This window comes from Onychomys torridus, chromosome 1 (assembly GCF_903995425.1).
Source record: "Onychomys torridus chromosome 1, mOncTor1.1, whole genome shotgun sequence".
Taxonomy (NCBI): Eukaryota; Metazoa; Chordata; class Mammalia; order Rodentia; family Cricetidae; genus Onychomys; species Onychomys torridus.
This window is the reverse complement of record NC_050443.1, coordinates 161,468,933-161,493,175: the sequence shown is the minus strand read 5'-3', so window position 1 is coordinate 161,493,175 and position 24,243 is coordinate 161,468,933. Positions and strand designations below refer to the sequence as shown.

Genomic DNA, 24,243 nt, shown 5'->3' with positions numbered 1-24,243 from the left:
GAAAATGCAAAATATGTACCAACCCACATTGACATTTTGACTCAAGCCATCAAACTAATTCCATTCTGGATCACACACTGTGTTAGATCTTCCACATTCTTGGTCCTGGATTTCAGTGTGGCACTACTGTGAGACAAATGGGAGAGAAAAAAAAAAAGACCAACTCCAATCCAAGACCACTGTCGTGGCTGCTGCTCCTCCGCTGTCCTCCCTGCCCGGTCTGAGCCCCTCTCTAGTCCTCTTCTCAGTTTTCACGTTCTTCCTTCTTCTTCCTTTACACACCTCACGTTGTGACTGAATAAAGTCCTGATTTCCAGCTTTGTCCCATTTGTTCTGCAAGTGCACCAAGTCCTTTCCCACCATCACAGAAAACAGACCTGGGTTGCTCATTACATCCTTTGCCCATCCATCTGTCCCGAGAGATTCTTCTAGGCAGGATACAGCTAGGGCCTGACAGGAAGGGGCCCATCTCCTCTTCTGGTTTAAGAGTTCTTGGATTATAAAGCAGAATTAAAGGTTTCCTTCAAAGAGAAACTTCCCTTTGGAGTCTTGAGGCTGAAAGGGACATTTGAAAGAACTGGGATGTTTCCTTTGATTTCCAGTTTCTGAGTGATAACTCTCTCAAAGAAAAGTAGTAGCCATGGTAATACATGTCCTCAAACAAGTGAGTAGAGGCAGACAGTTACTTCAAGCATATGGCCCATGACATCTGTGACTCACAAATGAATCCTCCTGACTTTAGTTCTTCTGGACCTCCAGGACATCTCAAAGGACTGTAAGCAATTGCTCACAAGAGTCTGCTATGCACTTAACTTCCCAGAACCAGGCCTCCCCTCTGCTTTTGAGCTGGGCATACTTGATAGAGGATATCTAGTTTTCTATTAGCTGCTCCAGAAGTAGATAACGTACTCTCTGTAGTGCTCATGATCCTATCCCACCATGTTTCACACAGATGTGGCAGCTTTGCATTGGAGCATATTTGATAGTGCCTTACAGATGTATAAATAAATTGGGTTTTCCCATCTGAGGAGAGAGGCCTGCAATTTTTCAAAAGCATCTATCATGGTGCCATCCTTGGGAAATATCATTGTTTCCCAGCAGAGATCAGAGTCTTTAGAGAATAGGAATAGCACAGATAAGTTTTGATTATACAAAATCGATGTGAGAACTGTCGGGCTTGGGAAGACAGATGTAGCTGAGATGCTATACTGGGATTTTGATTTCCATGGCGGGGGCTACGGGTTCTCTGAGAAAACATCTCCAAGTATGGATTGGCCCAATGTATTTCTTTATCTGCCTTATTTTAGCTTTGGAGGGATGGTCTATTTTAAGTCACACCATCTTTTTTTTTTCTCTATTCCTTACAGATTCATGAAGGTGGCGGGGAGCACAGTAGACGCAGTTACCTGGCAACAGTAGGTATTCATCATTTTTATCTCACTTATTATTGGCTGCTGTGAAATGGAAGATAATTAGTTGTCACCAAGTTCACAGCTGACATTTAATAAACTACCCTTTATCTTTCAACAAAAAATTAAAATCACCTCTAAAGCTGTTATTATAATACATGTTGTCTGATAGTGCAATGACTTTATTTTGTTATTTCAAAATCATAACTGCCCCCCAAAAAAATACTGAAACAAGTTGGAAATTTCATCTCTTAATATATGCTCTTAAATTAATCTGTCAGGAATGAAGGGTAATGGAGATTAAGCGAGGCACCATTTCCCTGTAGGCTTTCCCTTTGGAAGTAAATTTCCCTGTTTAAGAGAGGAAGCAGTTTCAATTATTCAAAATGTCATGTGAAAATAGAATACTTTATTATATTACTAGTGTGGTGTTAATTAGTGCCAAGAAATTTGATAATCTAAGGCATGTTAACAGAGAAAAAAGAATATTAAGAAAATGATGCAGCTCCCGGAAAAGGGATAAACCTCACCACAGTCCAGTAAGAAGCTCACATTGGCATCCTCTTATGGCAAGTGTCACTTGCCTTGGAAGGGTAGGTCTCTACTCTGTACATTTAAGTTTTCTGTGAGTCCCCTTCTGGTGTCTGTGTCAAGGTGTTGGGTTGGAATCTTTTCTCTCCCCAGAGCATCTCAGTCATTTCTTGATGTGATGCAGTTGAGAAGCCTCCCACTCCACACCCTGCTAGCTCAGACTGTGAGCATCCTTCTTAGTTATCACTCCCACTTGTCTGGCCCTGTTTGATGTGTGTCCAGTATGGGTACAATGAAAGCATGGAAGGAAAAAGAAGTGGATACAATGTTTATTAAAATATCCAGAAAGGACTTTTGGGTTGTTGGTAGTCAATAACTCAAATCATTATGGGAACTATTTTAGCCTATGTGTGTACTTAGTTTATCTAAACAGGAAGTTTCAGAGTTTTTTGTTTGTTTGTTTGTTTCAGTAGTTCTTATCCTTCATCCTATTTTTGTGAGGCATAGAATATGCACTTGTCATCTCTTTACTCCAAAACCAAAAGCCAAACTTCTCTTCCCAGGCCTTTGGGTTTACTGTCTATTGTGGTTTGAGTGAGAAATGCCCCCCATATTCATACCTTTAAACATTGGTTCCCAGTTAGAGGCCCTGTATGAGGAGGTCATGGAACCTTTAGGAGGTGGAGCCTTGCTGGAGGAAGTGTGTCACTGGGGACAGGCTTTGAGGGATTATAGCTTTTCCCCACTTCCTGTTCTATCTACCTCCCAACCCCCAACCCTGTCTCCACCTTTACCTCTCCTTCTTTCCCAGTCTCCCTCCTCCCTTCTCCTCCTGTATGCATAGGAGATGAGATCATCCATCTTCCTGCTTGCTGCCATGCTTTCCCTGACTGATGTCAATCTTCCCCACCATAATGGACTCTTCCTCCGGAACTGTGATCCAGAATAAACCCTTTCCTCCTCTAAGCTGTCTTGGTCTTAGTGTCTTATCTCAGCTATGGAATTAATACACTACCACCTGATTTCATCTAGTGTCATTTGGCCTCATTTATGCTGTCCCAACAGGCCAGAGCCCCTCATGTCCCTGAAGGTTACTGGATCTGTGGACCTCAGTAGTTTTGTGCATGCTGTTCCTTTTGTTGTCTCCCTGTCTAACCGTAACTAAATCAATAATTATATTTGGTACAATTGGGCTAAACTGTATAATTAATACAAGGATATTCAGACTGAATGACATAGAAAACCCAAATATTTTGCCTACAGGAGACACATGTTAAGGTCTTTGAACCATTTTGAGTTGATTTTTACAAGGTAAGAGACACTGTGTCTAGTTTGATTGTTTTATCTGTATATGGATATCCTCTCTCCAATGGTATGTTTTTGACACACTTGCCAAAAGTAAGATAGCTGTAGCTATGTGTGAGTTTGCCTCTAGAGTCTGTACTCTTCCACTAGTCTCTGGGCCTGCTTTAGGGCCTGTGTAACCCGCAGGACTGGGCTCTTTCCATTCCTCTGCCTCGCTGTACTATCTGAGATCAGTTGTGGTACTCAAGCGTTGCTGTTTCTAATCAGGGTTGTTTTGTCTGTGTGAGGTCTCAGTGCTTCCAGGACTGCTTTCTACTCACGAGGGTATTTTGTGGGAATTTTGATGTGACCGCACTCAATTTGTAGGCCACTTTTGATAGTATTGCAATTTTCATATTATTTTGTCAATCCATGAGCTTGAGAGAAACACTGAAACTGGAAGGCGAAAACACTTAAAACATGATCATAGGCAAGGATTTTCTGAATAGCACTCCAGTTGTCCAGGAAACAATTTACAAGACCTGACAAATGGGCTTGCATGACATTTAAAACCTTCTCCACAGCAAAGGAAACAGTTAACAAAATGAAGACATAGTGGTCAGAATGGGAAGATATCTTTGCTACATATATATATTAATATCTAGAATGTAAACTAAAAAATTTAAACATCCAAAAAGGTAGCCAAATAACTCTATCAATACATGGGTAAGTAGGAGAAATAGTGCTTCTCAAAAGGCCAAGTGCAAATAACCAACAGATACATGAAAGAGTCCTACCTCCCTGGCCACCAGGGACATGCGAATCAGAAGTTTGTGGAGGTTTCCACTCGCCCTTGTCAGAATGCCTGTCACTGAGGCAATACCAAGTAGCCCTGGCCAGGAACGCCTAGGTGACCTTGGTGAGAGTCACTGTGGAAGTCAGTTTAGAAGCTTCTCTGAAACTAAACTTAGGATTTCTTCTGGCTGTTCAGACATCACTGTTGCTGCTTTACCCCCTTACTGTATTTACCTCTTTACCCTAAGAAGCCTCTCTTTTCCATTCCCCGTAAAAGGTCACTTGTACCATGTATTCCTTTTTACCTTCCTCCATCTTCCTTCTGTATTTACCTCCCTTCCACTCCCTACAGAGCCATCCATTTCTGTTTCACGGATCAAACCACATGTATCCTGTTACTCCCCTCTCTGGCAATGCACCCACTAACTTTCCTGGTTTCTATAGTTACTATTAAAGTATTCATATCTGAATATTTGGAGTTAGGAGCTGCCAATGAGGGAGAACATGTGACATGTCTTTCTGGGTCTTAGTCACTTCACACAATGTGATCTTTTCTAGTTCAATCCATTTACCTGCCAAGTTCATTATTTCATTTTTGTTTACAGCTGAATAGTATTCCATTATATATATATATATATATATATATATATATATATATATATACCAACAATTATTACACCATAGTGTATATATTCCATATATATACATATACATATATACCACATTGTCATTATCTATTCATTGGTTGAACGATATTTAAGTTGTTTCCATTTCTTAATTTTTCTGAGTAGAGCAACAATGACATAGCCAAACAAGTATATGTGGACTAGGATATAGTCCTTTGGGCATATATCAAGGAGTGGTATAGCTTTTTCATATGGTAGACTTATTTTTAGCTTTTTGAGAATTCATCATACTGATCTCCATAGTGGGTACACCAGTTTGCAATCCTACGGAGCATATTTTTGATGACATAAATATCAGTAATACAATATCTACAAAATGTTAACTTTGAAAATTAACATGTTTAAAATAATCTATAGCTCAAAAATAAAACCACAAAGTAAAATATAATAATTATAGATTATTATGAAAATATTTGATCTCAAAACAATATTCAGCAAGAGAGGGACCTTTGCAGAAGTCTAGGCCTTCCCTGCTTATAGTAAGAAGAAGAAACTGTCAATCGGTGATTTTTCTTATCCTCTAAAGAAGCTAAACCAAGTAACAGAAGTGTAACAAATAAAACAAGCTTCATGTAGATCCCCAAACCACGAGCCTAAAGCAAAATAACAACAAAGACTATTCATAGCATTTCAGTTATGCAAAGTACTCGGATGGTGTAGTTACAATTATTTTGTAACTACATGTTGCTTCTCATGGCAGAGGCTGGCAGTGTGTCCTCCCAGCCTTCCTGTTCCCAGCCTTCTCCTCTTTTTTGTCCCGCCTACCCGATCCTTCCTGCCTGGCTACTAGCCAATCAGCACTTTATTTATACAGAGTGATATCCACAGCACTTCCCCTTTTCTTTTTTGTTAAAAAAATATGCAGTTTGCATAGCTTGCCTGCCCAGATACTTAATTTCCATGTTTCTTAATAACGGTCTGAATCAACTCTTGATCTTCCTCTGATTCTATGAATGGTTACTATGGAGACAAGAATTGAGTTCTCATATGCCTCTGGCCTCACATGACTAAACATTGTAATTTTTATCCCTTTTCCAATATCTTATTTTTTCAGTGGTTAGATCAAAATTAATTGTTCACATTGTTGCTTATGTAATGTTAATTAATTCAGTTCACATGAGAGAAGAGAGAGAGAGAGAGAGAGAGAGAGAGAGAGAGAGAATGTGATCTGAGCTTACATATTGTACAGTTGTACATGCATGGAGTCTAGAGAAGGGTGTCAGATTTCCTCTGTTACACCCTGCCTTATTCCTTTGAGGTAGAATCGATCTCTCTCTCTCTCTCTCTCTCTCTCTCTCTCTCTCTCTCCCTGGAACTCACACCTTCTATGGGATAGGCTAGCAACCAGCATGCTGCATGGATCTGCCTGTCTCTGTACCCTACATTTCTGGAGTTATAGTCACAGGATAGGCCCAACCTGAATTGTTATGTGGGTGCTGTGATCTAAACGCAGGTCTTATGTTTTCATAGAAAATGGTCTTGATCACTGAACCTTTTCTCTAGCCACAGACTATGTAAATTCAATTCATAGCTCAGATATATGGTGACCCAAGATTGGTTTTTATCACAAGTTTTTGTTGCCCTCTGTGTCGATAAAGACTTTTTTTTTAATATGCTCAACTTTCTTTTAATCTACCACAAGTTCATCCTAAAACTCTACAACAGGGTGACTTTTTGTAAATGCGGACCTTTAGGTAGCTATCAGTTTCATCTCAGAGATGTGCTTGTGGCGCCATCTCCGCTGTTCCATCTTGGTGCTTCCCGAATGGCCGCTGCCCTGGGATTGCTCTTCACCATCATCCTCAGGGTTCTTTTGATTTTTTTTTTTTACTTATTAGATCCATGTTCTTCTTTGATGTTTATTTCCTCAACCTAGTATAGCATTTCTCCCAGAAACTTACTAGGGAAAGATAAGTGAGAGCTAAACACATTGAGCCTTGTCTTGGGGTTGGTTTACGTTTTAGGAGCAGATGGCTGTCCCTTAGAATTACACTCATGCTCCTTTCACTCTGACTTTCCTTATTGAAACATCCATTATATTAAAAGTTTCCAATCCTTTCCTTTAGCTGGCTCTTTTATTCTTGATAAGTTTCGCATCTCCCTGTTCCCAGGGGTTCTCTATGTGACACTCCTTTTATCCTGTCCAGTTGGCATGTAGTAGGCACTCTAGTCTGAAATCCACACCCCCTAAGAAGACTTCCTTAGACCCATTTTTCTTTGATAAAGATCCTCCCTTTTGGATATAGTCCTCTGGGGCCTGTTTACCAGTCAGGTATAAAGTCCTCAAGTTATATACTCTGATCTTTCTATGTTTTCTCTATTTTATTCTTTTGTTTGCTTATAGATCCTCTTCATCATCTAAATTTCCTATTGTTACTTATACCCCTATAATGCTCATTCCAAAAGCTCTTCTATTACTCAGAACATCCTCATCATAACTCCTTCCCTTGTTTCTGGATGTATTGTCTCCTGTTTCCTCTTCAAGGATATCAGTTTTAGATTCTGTTGAAATCTGTATTTCTGCTACTTCCACAGCCTCGTTTTTGTCGCTCACTGCTCCATCATTCCTTATGTCTGGCTGTACTGGCTCCTGGTGTCTGGCTTTTTTTCTTCCATTCCGTTTTCTCTACTTGGTGCTTCTTTCTTTCCCCCTTGTTCCTATGCTCCCTTCATTAGTGTGGCTTCCTCTATTGCCTTCTGTTTCCTCATTCATTGGTCTGAGTTTCTGACTTTAAAACTCAAGCCCCCTCTCCCAAATGCCTGATTACTTTGAATTTCTGTTTATGTTCATAAGAGCTTATTGGATTGTTTTTGTGATGGGCATTGATTCTCAACCAGTGAAAGTCTGTACAGAAAGGTCTGGCCAGAACATCAAACTAACCATTCATGCCTATTGGTCTTTTGTTTGTTGTTCCAGAGAATTCTTTACTCACCTAACTTTCAAGTTGAAATCTGCTAGCATTCTCGCATGTGGAAATGGGTGTTTGCCTTGTTTGGAAGCCTCTGATCCCAGGTGTGACTGCTCTCCACCTCCCCTGTGCTTGACAGCCAGACTACCACTCAGCCTGTCGTTCTGCACTATTTTTTTCTTTTTTTTGATTTTTTGAGACAGGGTTTCTCTCTATAGCCTTGGCTGTCCTGGAACTCACTCTGTATACTAGGCTGGCCTTGAACTTGCAGAGATCTGCCTGCCTCTGTCTTCTGAGTGCTGGAATTAAAGGTGTGTGCCACCACCACCTGCCACTCTGTCTTTCTTCCTTCCTTTCATTTCCTTCCTTCTTTCCTTCCTTCCTTCCTTCCTTCCTTCCTTCCTTCCTTCTTTCCTTCCCTTCTTTTTCTCTTTCTTTTCTTTCTTTCTTTCTTCCTTTCTTTCTTTAAATAAGGCAGTTGCTTCATCAGCTCTTTCATTTCAGGACACCATTCATTCATTCTTGAAAACCATTGAATCTTCCACAATTTTTTGTATAAAAATCAGATGTATACCTATTTGCTATGCTAGAGCTATAACAAATTTAAAATTACTTATTTAAAAATAAACTTATTACATTTGAACATAAATATATTTTTATAGAAATTTATTTTTCAAAACCAGGAATATTAGTGAGAAAATGGCCTTAGATTATATTAATGTATCACTTAATATTTCATTTAATTAAAACACTCATTGTTTTGGTTTAAGGGTACAAAGAAAATCTGACTTCATAGAGAGAGGTGGTGGGAAGAGGGAGAAATATTAGAATGTCATTTTCCAGACAGTTTAGATGTTCTCAGCTGTTTAAACAGTACACTAAGTGACAGCTTCTTCAAAGTTATCTACAATGTGGGACATAAAACCTTGCATGTGAACTTCGCATACTCTGCTCCACTAAATTACACAGGTCTTGAACTTTGAAAAGAGTAATGGGTAATATAACATATTGAATTCATCATTTGAAATTATATAAGTTATATAGATCTTCCAAATGTTGGCATGTTTCATTATAAAATATCCAAAAACTCAAATTCACTGCTACCCAAGTGACCTATCATAAGTCTGAAATGTGGGGAGGGTAACAAGTTCATAATGGCAAACAGAATCAGCTACAGTTTTAATTTTTGTTTAGCTCCAGTATTCATCAATAAGTTATGTTATTTTTTCTGATGAGACAAGCTTATTTTGGTCATTTTTGATAAAAACATGTTTAAAATGCCGAGTGTAAAAAGTCATAATTTTATAAGTTGCTCATTCAGATAAGAATTTGCTCCATTAAAACTGGCCAAACCATTTGCAATTAAGCCATAAAAGAACCAAGCTTCACTATGAAGGGAGATATGATACTTCTAATTTAGCTATATGAAACACTTTTTAAATGGATGCTTAAGGGATTTAATTTAATTTTTAGTTTTTAGTTAATCAGAAACATTCTCAAGTGAAACTGGCATTTTTGGTAATGGCCAGATATAAAACAGTGACCACCAGGACAGTTTGATTCATGATGAGTTATCAATAGTTTTACCCACTGGTACCTCAGACCAATAGTACAGATACCAATTATTTTTCCAGTACAAACTATAAGAGTCAAATATTGTAATACTATGAATTTCATCATCATGTGTGTTTATTTCCAGAAATTTACGCAAAGGATCTTCATCAGTGATTAGCTGATGCTGATATTAAATAGAAAATTTAAGTTTCATCTCTGGATGGATGCATGATGCAAAAGTATATACTTCTACTGATGTAAACTTTTTTTTCTTCTTTGTGGACTACCTCTAGTGTGAACTCTTTTGTAGCTTGAGTTTTTCTCTCCAGGTCCCGCCAAGCCCCAGCAGTCCCATAGCCCACTTATAAAATAAACACACAGACGCTTATATTATTTAAACTGCTCAGCCATTAGCTCAGGTCTACCATTGTCTGGCTCTTACTCTTATACTCAGCCCATTTCTGTTCATCTATATGTTGCCATGTGTTCCATGGCTCTACCTGCTGCCTTTACATGCTACTCCCTGGATGGCAGGCTGGCGTCTCCCTACTCAGCTTTCCTGTTCCCAGCATTCTCCTCTCTGCTTGTCCTGCCTCTACTTCCTGCCTGGCTACTGGCCAATCAGTGTTTTATTTACACAGAGTGATATCCGCAGCACTCTTTGCTGGCCTTTCAGCTCATAGGCAATCAGAAAAGCTAAATGTGTAATACTCTGTTTAGCTAACTTCTAGACTTTCTGGCCAATGCATTTGAATAACTTATCCCTAAGGTGCTTTTCTAAATGTTTAAATTCCAAGGTAATTCCAAAACATTCCTGTAAAACAAGATACTAGAGTAGTTTTGTGTTATTGAGGCACAGGAAAACATTAGAATTTCAGAATCATCACTTATTTTATGATTTGCTGTTACACCTGTTGCATCCTGTATAGTATAAAATATAGCTTGTGTTTTAGTTAGGGTTTCTATTGTTGTGAAGAGACACCATGACAACACCAACTCTTACAAAGGAAAAAACATCTAATTGGGGTAGCTTCCATTTTCAGAGGTTTAGTCCATTATCATCATGGTAGGAAATGGTGACGTGAGGCAGACATAGTGCTAGAGAAGGAGCAGAGAGTTCCACATCTTGATCCATAGGCAGCAGAACTAGATACTGCACACTGGAAGTGACTTGAGCATATATGATACCTCAAAGCCTGCCTCCACAGTGACACACTTACTCCAACAAGATCATACCTCTTAATAGTCCCATTCCTTTTGGAGGCCATTTCCTTTCAAACCACCACTATAGTAGAATATTATTTTGTCTAAGTCTGTGAAGGCAGGTTACTATGCCTGTGTAAAAGCTTAGAAGTCTTCCTGTTAGCAGGGAGACTATCCCTCTAGTAATCACTCTGCAAAGCAATGCTTATTCTCTGTTTTCTGTAGTGGAAAATAGAAAGGGTATGTTATTAGTCAACTTAGTAAGATCCAGAACAGAAAGAAAATTCTTCAGGGCAGCAGAGAAGGACAGAGCTCTACTCAGAAAGACATCTGCAGATGATTTTAAAAGGAGAGAATACCAGATGAAGAACCAAGAGCTTGCAGAGAGTAGAAGGGAAAGGGAGGGAGGGAGGGAGGAGAAGAGAAGGAGGAAGAAGCCTACAGTATTGAAAGCCTGGTCTTTTAGAAGTTGATATGTGAACCAAGATAGGAAAAAGAAGTATGGGAATTAGCAAAGAAAGTACTCTGGGGAACTGTGTTCCTGGCAGAAGAACCACCTGAACTAAAGTCTGTGGGGCTGAGCTGGGTCTTAGGGGTCTTCATAGCTCTTACTTACTCCAGGATGCTGACAGCTGAGAGGGCAAGGAAAACGATTATCACACATAGTACTTGCAATTACAAGTGATTAATAAGCTTGGTTTAGAACTACTGTCATTATAGAAGTCACATTTCTAAATATTAATTAAGTTGCAGGATCTCTAAAAAATTCATATAGCACATTCATGCAAGGATAACTTTTAAAAGTTGCTGTTTTCTTCCATATACAATAGATTTTAAACAGAATTAAGTGAAAAAAATGTATTTATTGAGCAGGGGCTATGGCACAGTAATGGTGTGCTTTAAATGTGCAAGGCCTGAGTCAATCCCCAGCCTCACAAAAGTAAGTAAGTAAGTAAGTAAGTAAGTAAGTAAGTAAGTAAATAAATAAATAAATAAATAAATAAATAAATAAATAAATAAATGGGCCTTAGCAAAATAATGTCTAATGAGATACAAGTAAAGCCTAGAACTTAGATGGTGATGATAATATATGTATGTATATATGTATAATTTTATAAATGTAGAATTTCTGAATCATTTACCTTGTCAAGAGCCATAAAAAATGGTCAAGCTATGGTGTATTAAAAATGTTTATAAAGAATAGAGGATGTGACTAATATCCCTTATCTTCAGTTGCTTTTATTCAAGTTCTTACTTGGATTTTACATAAAAGGGTTCTGTTTTAAATCACTTTCTATTGTTGTGATAAACACTGACCAAAATCAGCTCGGGAAGTAATGAGCTTATTTGACTTACGTTTCTCAGGCATAGTCAGTCATTGAGGAAATCCAAGGAAGGAATTCAAGCAAAGCAGAAACATGAAGTCAGGACCTGAAGTAGTCCCTAGAGGAATGCTGCTTATGGATTTGCTCCCCGTGAATTTCTCAGTTTGCTTTCTTATACCACCCAGGACCACTTGTTCAGTGCTGGCATATTGGTGAAATTATTAAGGCCACTCCATGTAGTTAAAAGGGAGGTTTATTTTGTGGGGTAACTTACAAATGAAGGGATAGGTTGTAGGGTCTGGGAAAGGTATGGTGCAGTCCGGTGGTGTTCTCTGGAGAACTCTGCTTGGTCTATCTCCAGCGTCCAGGCTTCTGGAACCAAGAGAAGTCTCTCCTCTAGATCCTGTGTCTTCAGCTTCCTCCCTCAGCCCCGCCTTGTGGGCATGACCATTACCGAAGCCTCAATGAGGGTTGGAACTTCCAGGCCAAGGCTGGAATGGCTACCCACTACATCTTCCCCTTTTGTCTAAATAAGAAGGTTCTAACCTAATACAAGACTATATACAAAGAAATGGTTATCAAATATTGTCCAGGAGTAATGAGGGATAATGACCTAGATAAGTTGGAATTACAATAAATGCAAACAATATCAAGCAAAAAACACATACTAAAATCCAGGGAAGTCTAGAGCATGGGTAGGTGGCATGTTACAAAGATCATTCCAAAAGGTGTCCTATCCTAAAGAACCTGAGTCTAATACTTAGTATATTCTATCTAAGATATTATATATACTAAGTTGTAACTATAACTGCTAGTCTTCAACCTCATCAAAGACCTCAGAAGGAATATAATAATACCTGAGAAATGAGAGAAGGACGCAAGCAACTTTTGGGAGTATTGCAAGAGTAGACAGAGACAGCTGGCAGCCTGGACAGTCACCTAATGTTTCTCAGCATCGCTGGTGCATTCAAATTGGCTACAGGCCTAGAGTATCTGCCAGACCATTTTCAGAAGCAGGAATTCTGAAAGACCATCTTACCTTGTCTTGGCAAAGTATAGTGGTTACTTTCCTTGTGTCCCGCTTGTCCAGAAAGGACAGCATTCGTACTGTCAGCAGTTGAGGCAAGGGCAGTTCTTTGCCCAGTAGACCATTTTGTGCCAAGAAGACAAACTTCCAATTGGAAATGTCTTAGAAGCCCAACATTCTCTCGTGATCAAATTGGTGCTGCCAGGAGCAATTGTCTCTCACGTCAACAGAATTCAAAGTTATTTAAATGCCATGTTCTCTAGGTCCATGAAGTGTTTGAAGATTACCTGTCCATCCGACCTATGTATTTATAAATCTAGATAACGTAACTAACATGATTATAGAGATGACAAGCATAGGTGACAATAAATCTATAAGTCTTATCTACCTAAACAACCTAAGGACTAAGGCTTCATATAAACAAAGCAAACAATCTTTAAGCAAATATACAGTAAAATGACAATGACTTTAAAATTGTGACAATACACAAAATATCTTTAACAGAGGAAGGAATGCATAGTACAATATGCAATATGATAATAATCCTAAATATATATCAGTATACAGAATATCTTAAACAGAAGTAGAACATACATACAGTATGACAGATAAAAATTTACATTTGTATCAATATACAAATATTTCAAATAAGTAAAAATATGTGTACATTATAACAAACAGTTCTGTTCTTGTATCAATATACAAATTATCGTAAATAGGAATATAAAAAGTTCATATTTGTATCAACATATAAGAATTCATAACAGTGCAAATTACAGTGTGAATTATCTAAGGCTGCTATTTTACTAAATTTGTTTACTAATGTATATGATAGTCTACCATAATATCTTATACCTATCCATTCCATTTCTTCTTTCTCCCCCCCTTTTTTTGAGACCTATTTTCTTTCCTTAAGGAGAGTACTGAGTTTAACAGTTTCTTCCACCCCCAACCCTAGAAACATCATCCATAACCCTGAGAAATATGAAACCTTAGGGATAAGGGGCATTGTTTTCTTAGAAATGCTTCCTGCTGTTTAGGGGGTGATGGTACCTCTGTTGGGTATTGTGAGAAAGCTCAGATAGTTACATCTCAGTTAGACTAACTGTAGATTCTGCAGCAACTCTCAGAGTAATGGGTAAGATTGTCTGAAATTCTGGCAAGAAGTGTAGTATGATGATGATTACCATGGCATCATTCTGGATGGGTAGAGTTGTTGTTGGGGCCCCATCTTCCTTCTGGAGACTTCAGAGATTGCTATTGGAAAAACTTGGTTTTTTTTATCAGAATGGAAAGTTTGGATTTAAAGATGACATGACATGTAAGAAAGGATTCCAAGAAATCAAGAGTAAGCATGGAGAAAATTAGAATCTTGAAGACAATGGTCCCTTATAATTGGTTTCCTTCTGTCTCACATCAGAGGGCTCTTCTGATATGGGACTGAAGAATCTCTCAACCTTTTCTTTTATCAATATGCTTGGGTTTAGAGAGGGAGTGAGCCAATTCCATCCCCAAAGCCAGCTTGGTTTATAATTGAATTGGAACCACAACTATTCTAGATTGATAGAGATATAGATGTTAGACAGCGATATTTTACCCTGTGTAGATTGGTACCAATAGATTCTTTCTTTCTGCTGTAAACATCCAGATATCCAAGGCCTTATGATTTCTGGAAGATGGGTATTTCCATTATCCTGGAAAGACAAAACAGAACCCTACCCCAACCTTTGATTGTTAAATTTTTCTTACAACTTGAAGAGATGTCACATTGGTAGATGATCTTTTACTTCTCCTCATCAAGGGGTTTCTCCTGTTTGAATTGAATTTTTATTAATTTTGTTGGTATCCATAGCTTTTCTTCTCCTGTGGAAACAAAAGCAAAACCCCTTCCCCAGCGTAGGACATATCCAGGTTTCCATTCTGAGGTCAACACATCTTTGAAATAAACCAGTTGGTTTAGCTCAGGAGTTTTGTCTGTCATCCAATGTCTCTCCTCCGCAGCTGCTGTTCCTTTCTCATCAGCATTGAGAAAATTCAAGGTTAATAAAGCACTATGCAATCTATTTCTAGGAGTCATTGTTACCTGTTGCTATTTATTTAGCATATCCTTTAAAGTTCGATTGGATCTTTCTATGACTGCGTGGCCTGTGGGATTGTGTGGTATTCCTGTAACATGATTTATATTATAATAAGCAAAGAACTGTCTCATTTTATTGGAGACATATGCTGGGGCATTGTCTGTCTTCATTTGTACAGGTATTCCATAATGGCCATAACTTCTAATAGGTGTGTAATCACAGAATCAGCCTTTTCAGAACACATAGGAGTTGCCCACTGAAATCCTGAATAGGTGTCAATGGTATGGTGTACATACTTTAATCTTCCAAATTCTGCAAAATGAAACACATCCATATACCAAATTTCATTTCTTTGTATACCTTTTGGATTGCTCCCTGCAGGTAATGGAGTTTGGTTATAGAAGGACAAGTAGGACATTTTTTTCACAATATCCTTAGCTTGTTACCAAGTAATGGAGAAATCCTTCTTCAAACCTTTGCTATTTACATGGTGTTTATTATAAAATTCTGAGGCTTCTAGCATATTACCTATTAGTAACTGGTCAATCTCATCATTACCTTGTGCTAGAGGTTGTGGCAGACCTGTATGAGATCTGATATATGTTATACATAAAGGATGTTCCCTTTTTCTGATGATTTCCTGCAATTGTATGAATAATGAAGTTAATTCTATATTATCAGGAATAAATTCAGCAGTTTCAATATGTAAAACAACTCTCTCTGCATATTGAGAGTCAGTGACTATATTGAGGGGTTCTTTGAAGTCCATCAGCACCATAAGAATGGCATACAGTTCTGCCTTTTGTACAGAGCTGTATGGACTTTGTACCACTTTACTTAAGTCTCCTGATTTGTATCCTGCTTTCCCTGATTTATTTGCATCAATATAGAATGTGAAGACTCCAGAAATTGGCTTGTGTCATACAATGTGAGGAAGGAGCCATTCAGTCTTCTTTATGAATTCTATCCTCTTGCTTTTGGGATAATGGTTGTTAATTTCTCTCAAAAACTTACTGCAGGCTCTCTGCCAGTATTCATTATCTTTCCATAGTGATGAAATTTACTCATTAGTTAAAGGTACTACAATTTCTGCTGGGTCCATTCTTGTCAACTGGTTAAGTCTTAATTTACCTTTTTGAATCAAATCAGAGATCGTTTCTATATAAGTCTTTAATGTCTTATTTGGTTTACATGGTAGAAATATCCATTCCAATATAATATCTTCCCTCTGCATCAAAATACCTGTGGGGGAATGTCTGGAAGGGAATATGACAAGAATGCATTTAAGTTCTGGATCCACACGATCTACATGTGCTTCTCATATTGTCTTTTCTACTAGAGCCAATTCCTTCTCAGCTTCGGCTGATAATTCTCTTGGACTATTTAATTCTTTGTCCCCTTCTAGAGTATTAGCTAAATTTTGTAGTCCATCTTTGGGTATTCTCATGATACCCAATAAGTTGGAAATGCTTCCTAACAACTTTTGAAAATAATTAAGAGTCTTCAATCAATCTCTCCTCAGTTGTACCTTTTGGGGTCTAATTTTTTGTAGCTCTATCTTATATCCTAAGTAATTAATAGAATCTCCTCTTTGTATTTTTTCAGGAGCAATTTGCAGTCCCCAGCGAGACAAAACTTTTTTTTACTTCTTCAAACATGCATTCTAATGTGTCTAACTTTGAATCAGCTAATAGGATATCATCAATATAGTGATAAATTATGGATTATAGAAACTTTACACGAATTATCTCCAATGGTTTTTGCACAAAGTATTGGCATAAGGTAGAGCTGTTTAACACTCCCTGTGGGAGGACCTTCCATTGATATCTCTTGACTGACTGAGAATTGTTATAATTAAGAACTATGAAGGCAATTTTTTTCTCTATCATTTTCTTGTAAGGGTATGGTAAAGAAACAGTCTTTTAAGTCAATAACTATTATAGGCCATTCTTTGGGTAGCAGAGAGGGCAAGGACAGTCTGTAGGGAGCCCATTGGCTGAATTACTTTATTAATAGCTCTCAGATATGTCAGCATTCTCCAGTTACCAGACTTTTTTTTAATAACAAATACAGGAGAATTCCAAGGGCTGGTAGATTCTTCAGTGTGTTGAGCATTTAACTGCTCTTGAACCAGCTGTTCTAAAGCTTGTAGCTTCTCTTTTGTCAAAGGCCACTGTCCAACCCAGACAGGTTTATTAGTTAGCCATTTTAAAGGTAAGGCAGTTGGTACTTCTGAGAGTTCAACAGCAGTTGTGTTCTGTTTGTGTACAGCCTGAATGGTTGGTGATTGTTTTTTATAGCATGTTATGATATTGTTCCTAGAAACATGCATTGGCCTGTATTCCTTTTCTGAGAGTGTAGGAATTTTAATGTGGGTATTCCACTGTTGTAACAGATCTAGGCCCCATAGATTTACTGCTACATTTGCTACATATGGCTTCAGCCTTCCTCTCTGTCCTTCTGGCCCTATGCATTCAACCCATCTCAAATTCTGTTTTATCTGAGATAGGGTGCCAATTCCTAAAAGTTGGACATCTACATCTTGAAGAGGCCAATTTGGATACCAATTTTGGTGCAATTATAGTCACATCCGCACCTGTGTCTACCAGGCCCTCCAGAACCAAGCCATTAATTCGAATTCTAAGCTTTGGTCTTTGTTCATTTATGGAAGTCTGCCAAAATATTTGTTTTATTGTGTTTTTTGTAAACTGTGATTCATCTATCAGAGCTGTTTTATCATCCATTGCAGTATTGGTTTTTACATTAGGCATTGGTTTATTCAGTTGTCCTGGAGAGGAATGTCTTCCACAGTGGCTGGGAATGTTCTTTCCACATTTGATTTGGGGGCCTGCAAGAGGCCCCCTGAGGCGTTTCCCACCAGTAAAAGGTTGCCTCATATATCTATTTTTGATCTGCACTCACTGGTCCAATATCGGCCTTTGTCACATCTTCTACATAATCCAGGAGGTGGTTGGGGTCTCCTGTTTAGACTATTCCTAGAAGGAATATTACTTCTAGGATTACCCCATGTACAGTTTTTACTTATATGACCTGGTGTACCACATTTAAAACATTTGGTACCACGGGGCCTTCTTTCACCTCTGGGATTTGTATCTCCTACTCAAGCCTCATTACTGTAGTTAATGTAGTTAAAGAGACTCAACACCATTAGTATACTAAATCCATTCTTCCAAAGGAGCTGATCTGATCTTTAATGGTGTAAGTATTCTTTTGCATTCTTCATTAGCATTGTCGAATGCCAAGGACTCAGTTAATACTTTTCTTAATTCTTTATCTGACACAGCTTTTGTTATAGCTGTGTTCAGCCTTTGTAAAAAATCAGTGAAGGGTTCATGTGGTCCCTGAAATATCTTTGTGTATACCTCAGTTGCTTTTCCAGGTTCTGGAATTTTTTCCCAAGCATTTAAAGTTGCTGTACAGCATAGGGATATTGTATGCTCATCATAAATGGCTTGTACATTCCTGTCAGCAAAACATCCCTCACCAAGTATTTGATCTTGGGAGATCATAAAACCTCTGAGTTTACCTTGTTGTTCTAAATTTCTTGCCTCTTCTCTCAACCAGCTTTTCCACTGTAACTGCTGGCTATATTCTAGAACAGCTGAAATTAACTGATACCAGTCACCTGGAATGATTCTATGTGAGGTAGACCACGAATTTAACATCTGTTTTATGTATGTGGAGTGTATCCCATATGTAACTACTGCTTCCTTTATATTTTTAAAGTCCCTTGTTGAAATTGGTTGTAATGTATATGTCATATATGGCTCAGGGTGTGTCATCTGCTGGCTTCTCATGGATGATAACAGGATAAGCCATTGTATGAGAGCCATTTGGAGATGTTACAACCTGTATGGTCTTGCCCTTCTGCTTATTAGGTCCCTTGTCATGTTTATGGAGAGTTTCCTCCAGGGCTTTTAAACGAGCACCTAGGGTCTGTTCCAGGGAGTAAACCTCCTCTCTTGTAAGGGATTCCAGATTTTTCATGGAATCATGGAAGTTTTTATGTTCTTCTGAAACACATGATTCCATGGACATTAACTTATCAATTAATGATAATTTTTCTTCCTTATATAATATCTGAGTAGCTACAACTTCACTCTGGAGAGTTAGTGTTCTATCTATTAAATATTCATATTTATTATCAATAAAATTAATTTTGGGTACAAGCTTGTTTTGTAAATTCTGGTTAGCAGATTCCAGAGAGAGAATATTTTTATGTAAGTCCTGGTCATCAGATTCCAGAGAAAGAATCTTTTTCTGTAAGCCTTCATTGCTATCTTTTAAAGCCTATAAATCCTGGTTAGCAGATTCCAGAGAGAGAATCTTTTTCTGTAAGCCTTCATTGCTATCTTTTAAAGCCTGTATCAGTCCCAATAATGACTCATCTTTGTTCTTATTATTAAACCAGTGTTTGAACACTGTGTGAATTATTACAATGAATGCCAAAATGGTACAGGCCAGATATGCCTTAGGGAGGTCGTATATTTCCAGGAAAATGTCATTCATCATACAGGCAAAAAGGTTTTTAAATTCTTGTGAGGTAATGTTGTCAGCCATATTACAAGAATTACTAAAAAATTGTTAGTCAGTTTTAAGGTGTAAAATTATCAAGTACTTTTACTTGAAAGAAGCTTACCTTTCCGTGGTTTTGGGGAGTGCAGTAGCACTTTTCAGCCAGTAGGAGGCGATGGTATAGCTCCAAAGCAGGGCCTGCTGGCGACCTTGGCTGGCGGCAGCTGAAGGCAGGAGCCAAGATGGCGGGGAGCCGGCACTCAGGGAGGAGTGGGAATGCCTCACTCACAGCGGTTTTCGCTGGTCTAGGGGCTGAGCTAGGGAACTGAGACCGGACTAGCTGCTCCCTTTTTCAGGAATGGAACCGTGTAGGCAGTGCCTGGTTAAATGGAACTTTGCAGGCGGGTTTAGGTACCGGGGAGGAGGCTGAGGGTGGGAACCTCCCAGGCCTTTGGAATTTGCCCCACGTGAGCGCCAGATATTGGTGAAATTATTAAGGCCACTCCACATAGTTAAAAGGGAGGTTTATTTTGTGGGGGAGCTGGGAGGTGGTGGCACACGCCTTTAATCCCAGCACTGGGGAGGCAGAGCCAGGTGGATCCTGTGAGTTCAAGGCCAGCCTGGTCTACCGAGTGAGTTCCAGGAAAGGCACAAAGCTACACAGAGAAACCTTGTCTTGAAAAACCAAAAAAAAAAAAAAAAAAAAAATGAAGGGATAGGTTGCAGGGTCTGGGAAAGATATGGCACAGCCCGTGGTATTCTCTGGAGAATTCTGCTCAGTCTACCTCCAGCGTCCAGGCTCCTGGAACCAAGAGAAGCCTCTCCTCCTGATCCTGGGTCTTCAGCGTCCTCCTCCCTCAGCCCCGCCTAGTGGGCGTGACCATTACCGAAGCTTCATTGGGGGTTGGAACTTCCAGGCCAAGGCTGGAATGGCTACCAACTACACTGGCACCACTTCCAGTGGCTAGGTTCTACTACATCAATTATGAAACAAGAAAATGCCTCATATACTGTGCACAAGCAATATGATGGAGGCTTTTTCTCAGCTGATATACCCTCTTCCCAGATGCTTGTGTTAAGATGACAAAAAAAAAAAAAATAACCAGCACAATTGATCTCTTGTCAACATACCAATATATCACTATTAAGCCATAGATTTTCCTTTCTCATTTGTCCCCCAAGATGTTGTGTTAATATCACAGTGTAACTTTAAAAGTCCCACAGTCTTTAAAACATTCAAATATTTAAAAAATTCAAAGTCTCTTTGAAATACCCAAAGTCTCATAACAGTGGGTTCCTGTAAGTAAAAACAAACAAACAAAATTAAATACTTTGTTACTCCAAGAGACACAATTACAATCTGAAGAAAGCTCTATATCCTTATCTGGGCTCTGCCATTTAAAGCTTATCTCATAGGTTCCAGCCAGCTCCACTCCACTGCTGTTGCTGACTCTGGTAGTCCTCCCAAGGTCCTGGTATCTTCAGTATGCTGGAGTCATCATGGGCTGCACCTTCACCAATGGCATTTCAGCCTCCATTCGGGGACTCTATCTCACTCTGTCACATGATGGTGCCAGACCTTCCTGACTCCTTCTATAGATGAAATTCTAAATGGTCTTATTAAATAAGAAACTGAGCCAAATAAAGAGTTAAAAGCCCAGAGATCAGAGCAGTAGCCAAGAGCTAAGACTACCTTATCTTACCACTTGCTGCTGTCCTTCCCCTGAGAGTCCTTCTTGTGTGCTGTCTTTTTATTGCCTTTCTGTTCTGCCTTCTCATTGGTTCTAAACCCAACCATATGACTTCCTCGTCACTGCCTGTCTATACAAACCTCCAGGTCTCTATGGTTGGTACTGGGATTGAAGGCCTGTGTCACCATGCTGGCTGTGTCCTTGAACACACAGAGACTTTGCCTGTCATGTGATTGGATTAAGGGTGTGTGCTACCACTACCAGACCTCTGCTTAATGGCTTGCTCTTAGCTCTGATCCCCAGGCAACTTTATTTATTAACATACAAATAAAATCACACTTCAGCACTAATACAATATCACCATACCCTTCAATCCTGGGTTTTCCATTGCTACTAAGGCTGCACCTTCACCAATGGCACCTTCTAATTTCTAGTGGTGCCATGCCTTAATTGATCTCAATGAACCCTACAATCCTGAAGCTCTCATAACATCAAAACCAATACCACCTGGAAGATTTATATTACCAAGCTCAGCTGTCAGCATGAGATGCAGCTTTAGCCTCCTTTGGACCACAACTGTGTGTGCTAACTCTGAGGAAATATCCCTCGGATTTCACCTCAATAATGCTGGTCAGTTCTTAATGACAGCTAATTTCTCAGTCTCAGCATCATATGTCCCAGTACAGGAAAGAGTGTCATCTCCGTGGTTTTGTCCCTTGATAACCACAGACAATTCTTTATCCCCAGCTAACCAGAAGCCACAGATTCTTAATAGAAACACCACAGGAATGACTGACTCTGATAGAGTTTTTAAGGGACTTTCAAACTTCCCTCTGAAACTTCATAAGCCAGGCCTCCATCATACACTACTCTTATCATTGTTTTTCATATTCCCACAAAAGCTCAGTAAGCTCTGAGTACTCAGTGGCTTTTCTAGACCAACGTTCCAAACTCCTTCTACAATTCTCCCCCTGAACAACATGGTCAGATTTGTCACAGAAACACCCCATTCCTGGTACAAATTCTTGGGGATGGAAATGCATCCCAAATTGTCATTATATAATATATTGTTGAAAATGAAATAACAACTAGCTTTAATTGAAAGCTTTCCATGTACCAGTATTGTTGTGGCTTCTTATAAATGTAAACCTACAAAGCCCCTACTACCTGGTGTAAAGGGAAATCCAGACCTTCAGCATTATTATCATCTGCATGTTTTAGATGGGGGAGATCCCAGTTGCCACTCCAGTCCTTATATGTTAGAATGTGCATTTTAATAATACATTCAGATGTTTTATGCACACACACAAGTCCCAGAAGTACTGCACTAACAAAGCTCATGGATACCAGTTTCCTGTAGATAAGTAAGCATCAAAAAGAGTGTGTCTGAGGGATCCCAGAGAGATGATGGTCCAGGATTTAACTAATATTTTTTTCACAGAGCAAAGCCTGTGTTCATTCCATTACACCATTCCCTTACTAGTTACTTTGAAGAGGCCTACATCATAACATATTTTCTAGGGGAAAAAAGTAACCATTCCACTCCCACTTGAAATGTTCACTTTGAAAGCATTTGCCCAGAGAGAAAGGCTATACATTCAAGGACCAGGTATGTAAGAGTAAACCTGGGAGGTGACAACTGAGTGCGTGTGTGGCTAGCACTGAGGCAGTCACAGGCTTCCTTGGCTTCTGAAGACACTTCACTCTGTTACAAGTGTTGGCAGGATTCTCTCACAGTCTTGTTCTGAAGAGCAAGACAAGAGCAAGTGGGATCAGCAAGCCTTAGCCTGAGGAGATGAGCTAGCTGGCTACAAAACAGAAAATGTCTTTTTTATGACCTAGGAGGTATTTTTATGGTTGCCTTGAGTGAATAGTCTCTGATGTTGGGAAAACAGACTGGGAACAGCTGGACTGCACTTTGGATCAGTTGCCACAGCAACTTGATACATTTGTCTCTGGTGTCATTTGATCCCATTAAGAGCTGTATTACCTCAGCATGGATGTTTGACTTTCGGGCTTTCTGGGCAGTAAGCATGTCTGATTGTATTTCTCAGATTACATGCAATGTTAATTATATACATTTGGAAGTTTGGAGTTTAGGATTACAGAACATGGCTACCTCACAGGTGACTGGAACTCAGGATCCTATCAAACTATCATTATAACTGTCAAAACTCTTATTTCCAAGAGCAAACCACACCTGCTGTTTCCAGGGAAAACCAAGCAGATTTCACAGTTATCTCAAAACTCTCAGACTTAGTAGAATATTCCACTTTCTCACCTCAGGTAAATTTTGTGAAGAATGCTTTTGTAATTTAATCTGAATATAAACTTATATTGGTGGCTGCATATTAATTTTTTCTGGGAATTAAGCAAGAGGGACTTCATTTGGACTTTCCAAGTAAAACTGAGCACACTTGTGGAGTATCAAAAGCAGTTTAATTTTTTTCACTTAAGCTTATGAGTGATTGATGTCTTGGTGAGAAACTGAGAGGAAGCCCAGCTACTGCCCTTAGATAAAGGCTGAGTACATTCTGTGAGTCATTTACCCTGACAGACATTTGTTCTCCTTTGGCAAAGCGTCTCCTTTCCCTCTCTTTGATGAGAAATGGTCAAGCAGCCTTATCCATCTCTCACACTGATGGCAGCTGCAGCCCTAAGTCTTAACCCCTTGATGTCTGTGTCCACATGGCCCCACCCTGTTCTCTAAAAGTTAGGACTCTTTTTTTGAGGAACAAAAGCTCCTAAGAGTTCAGCAAAGAAAGAGCAAAGTGCAATGTCATTAGAATTTACATCGGATGGTTTTGAGAATTGCAGAAAATAATTTCATTATTGTCTAGAATTACATGGCTGTCTCTGGGCAGACAGTTTCCTGAACATTGCCATTATACGGCAGCCAATTGTGGCTTCCTGCTGGCATTTTGGTGTGGCAATAGATGCTGCTTCTTGTCTTTCCCCTTTGCTTCTCCCTTCCCACTTCATCTCATACAAATAAAAGAAAACAGAGTTAGCAGTAAGTAAAGGTACCACCAACAAACACTTCTGTTACAGTTCCTTCTCAGACATCAAGGAGTTCAAATTTTCTGTAATGTTTAAAATTCACTTACACTGTATGTAATTAGTATAGTGTTTCCAATGCATGTTCAACTTTCACATGAGATGCTTTAATGTGAATCACATGAAAAATGTGGCCAAGCATTGTAAGTGCTTTTAAC

The 24,243-nt window shown here is 39.0% G+C and overlaps 1 protein-coding gene across 3 annotated transcripts in view; it reads left to right on the top strand.

The window, feature by feature from the left end:
* Positions 1 to 24,243, top strand: part of Hpse2 (heparanase 2 (inactive)) — a 610,759-nt gene that overhangs the window by 414,759 nt on the left and 171,757 nt on the right. For all 3 annotated transcript variants that reach the window (XM_036198538.1, XM_036198539.1, XM_036198542.1), the window contains one exon: positions 1,368 to 1,415. In XM_036198538.1, the coding sequence (XP_036054431.1) occupies positions 1,368 to 1,415 (48 nt within the window). The remainder of the gene's footprint in view (positions 1 to 1,367; positions 1,416 to 24,243) is intronic.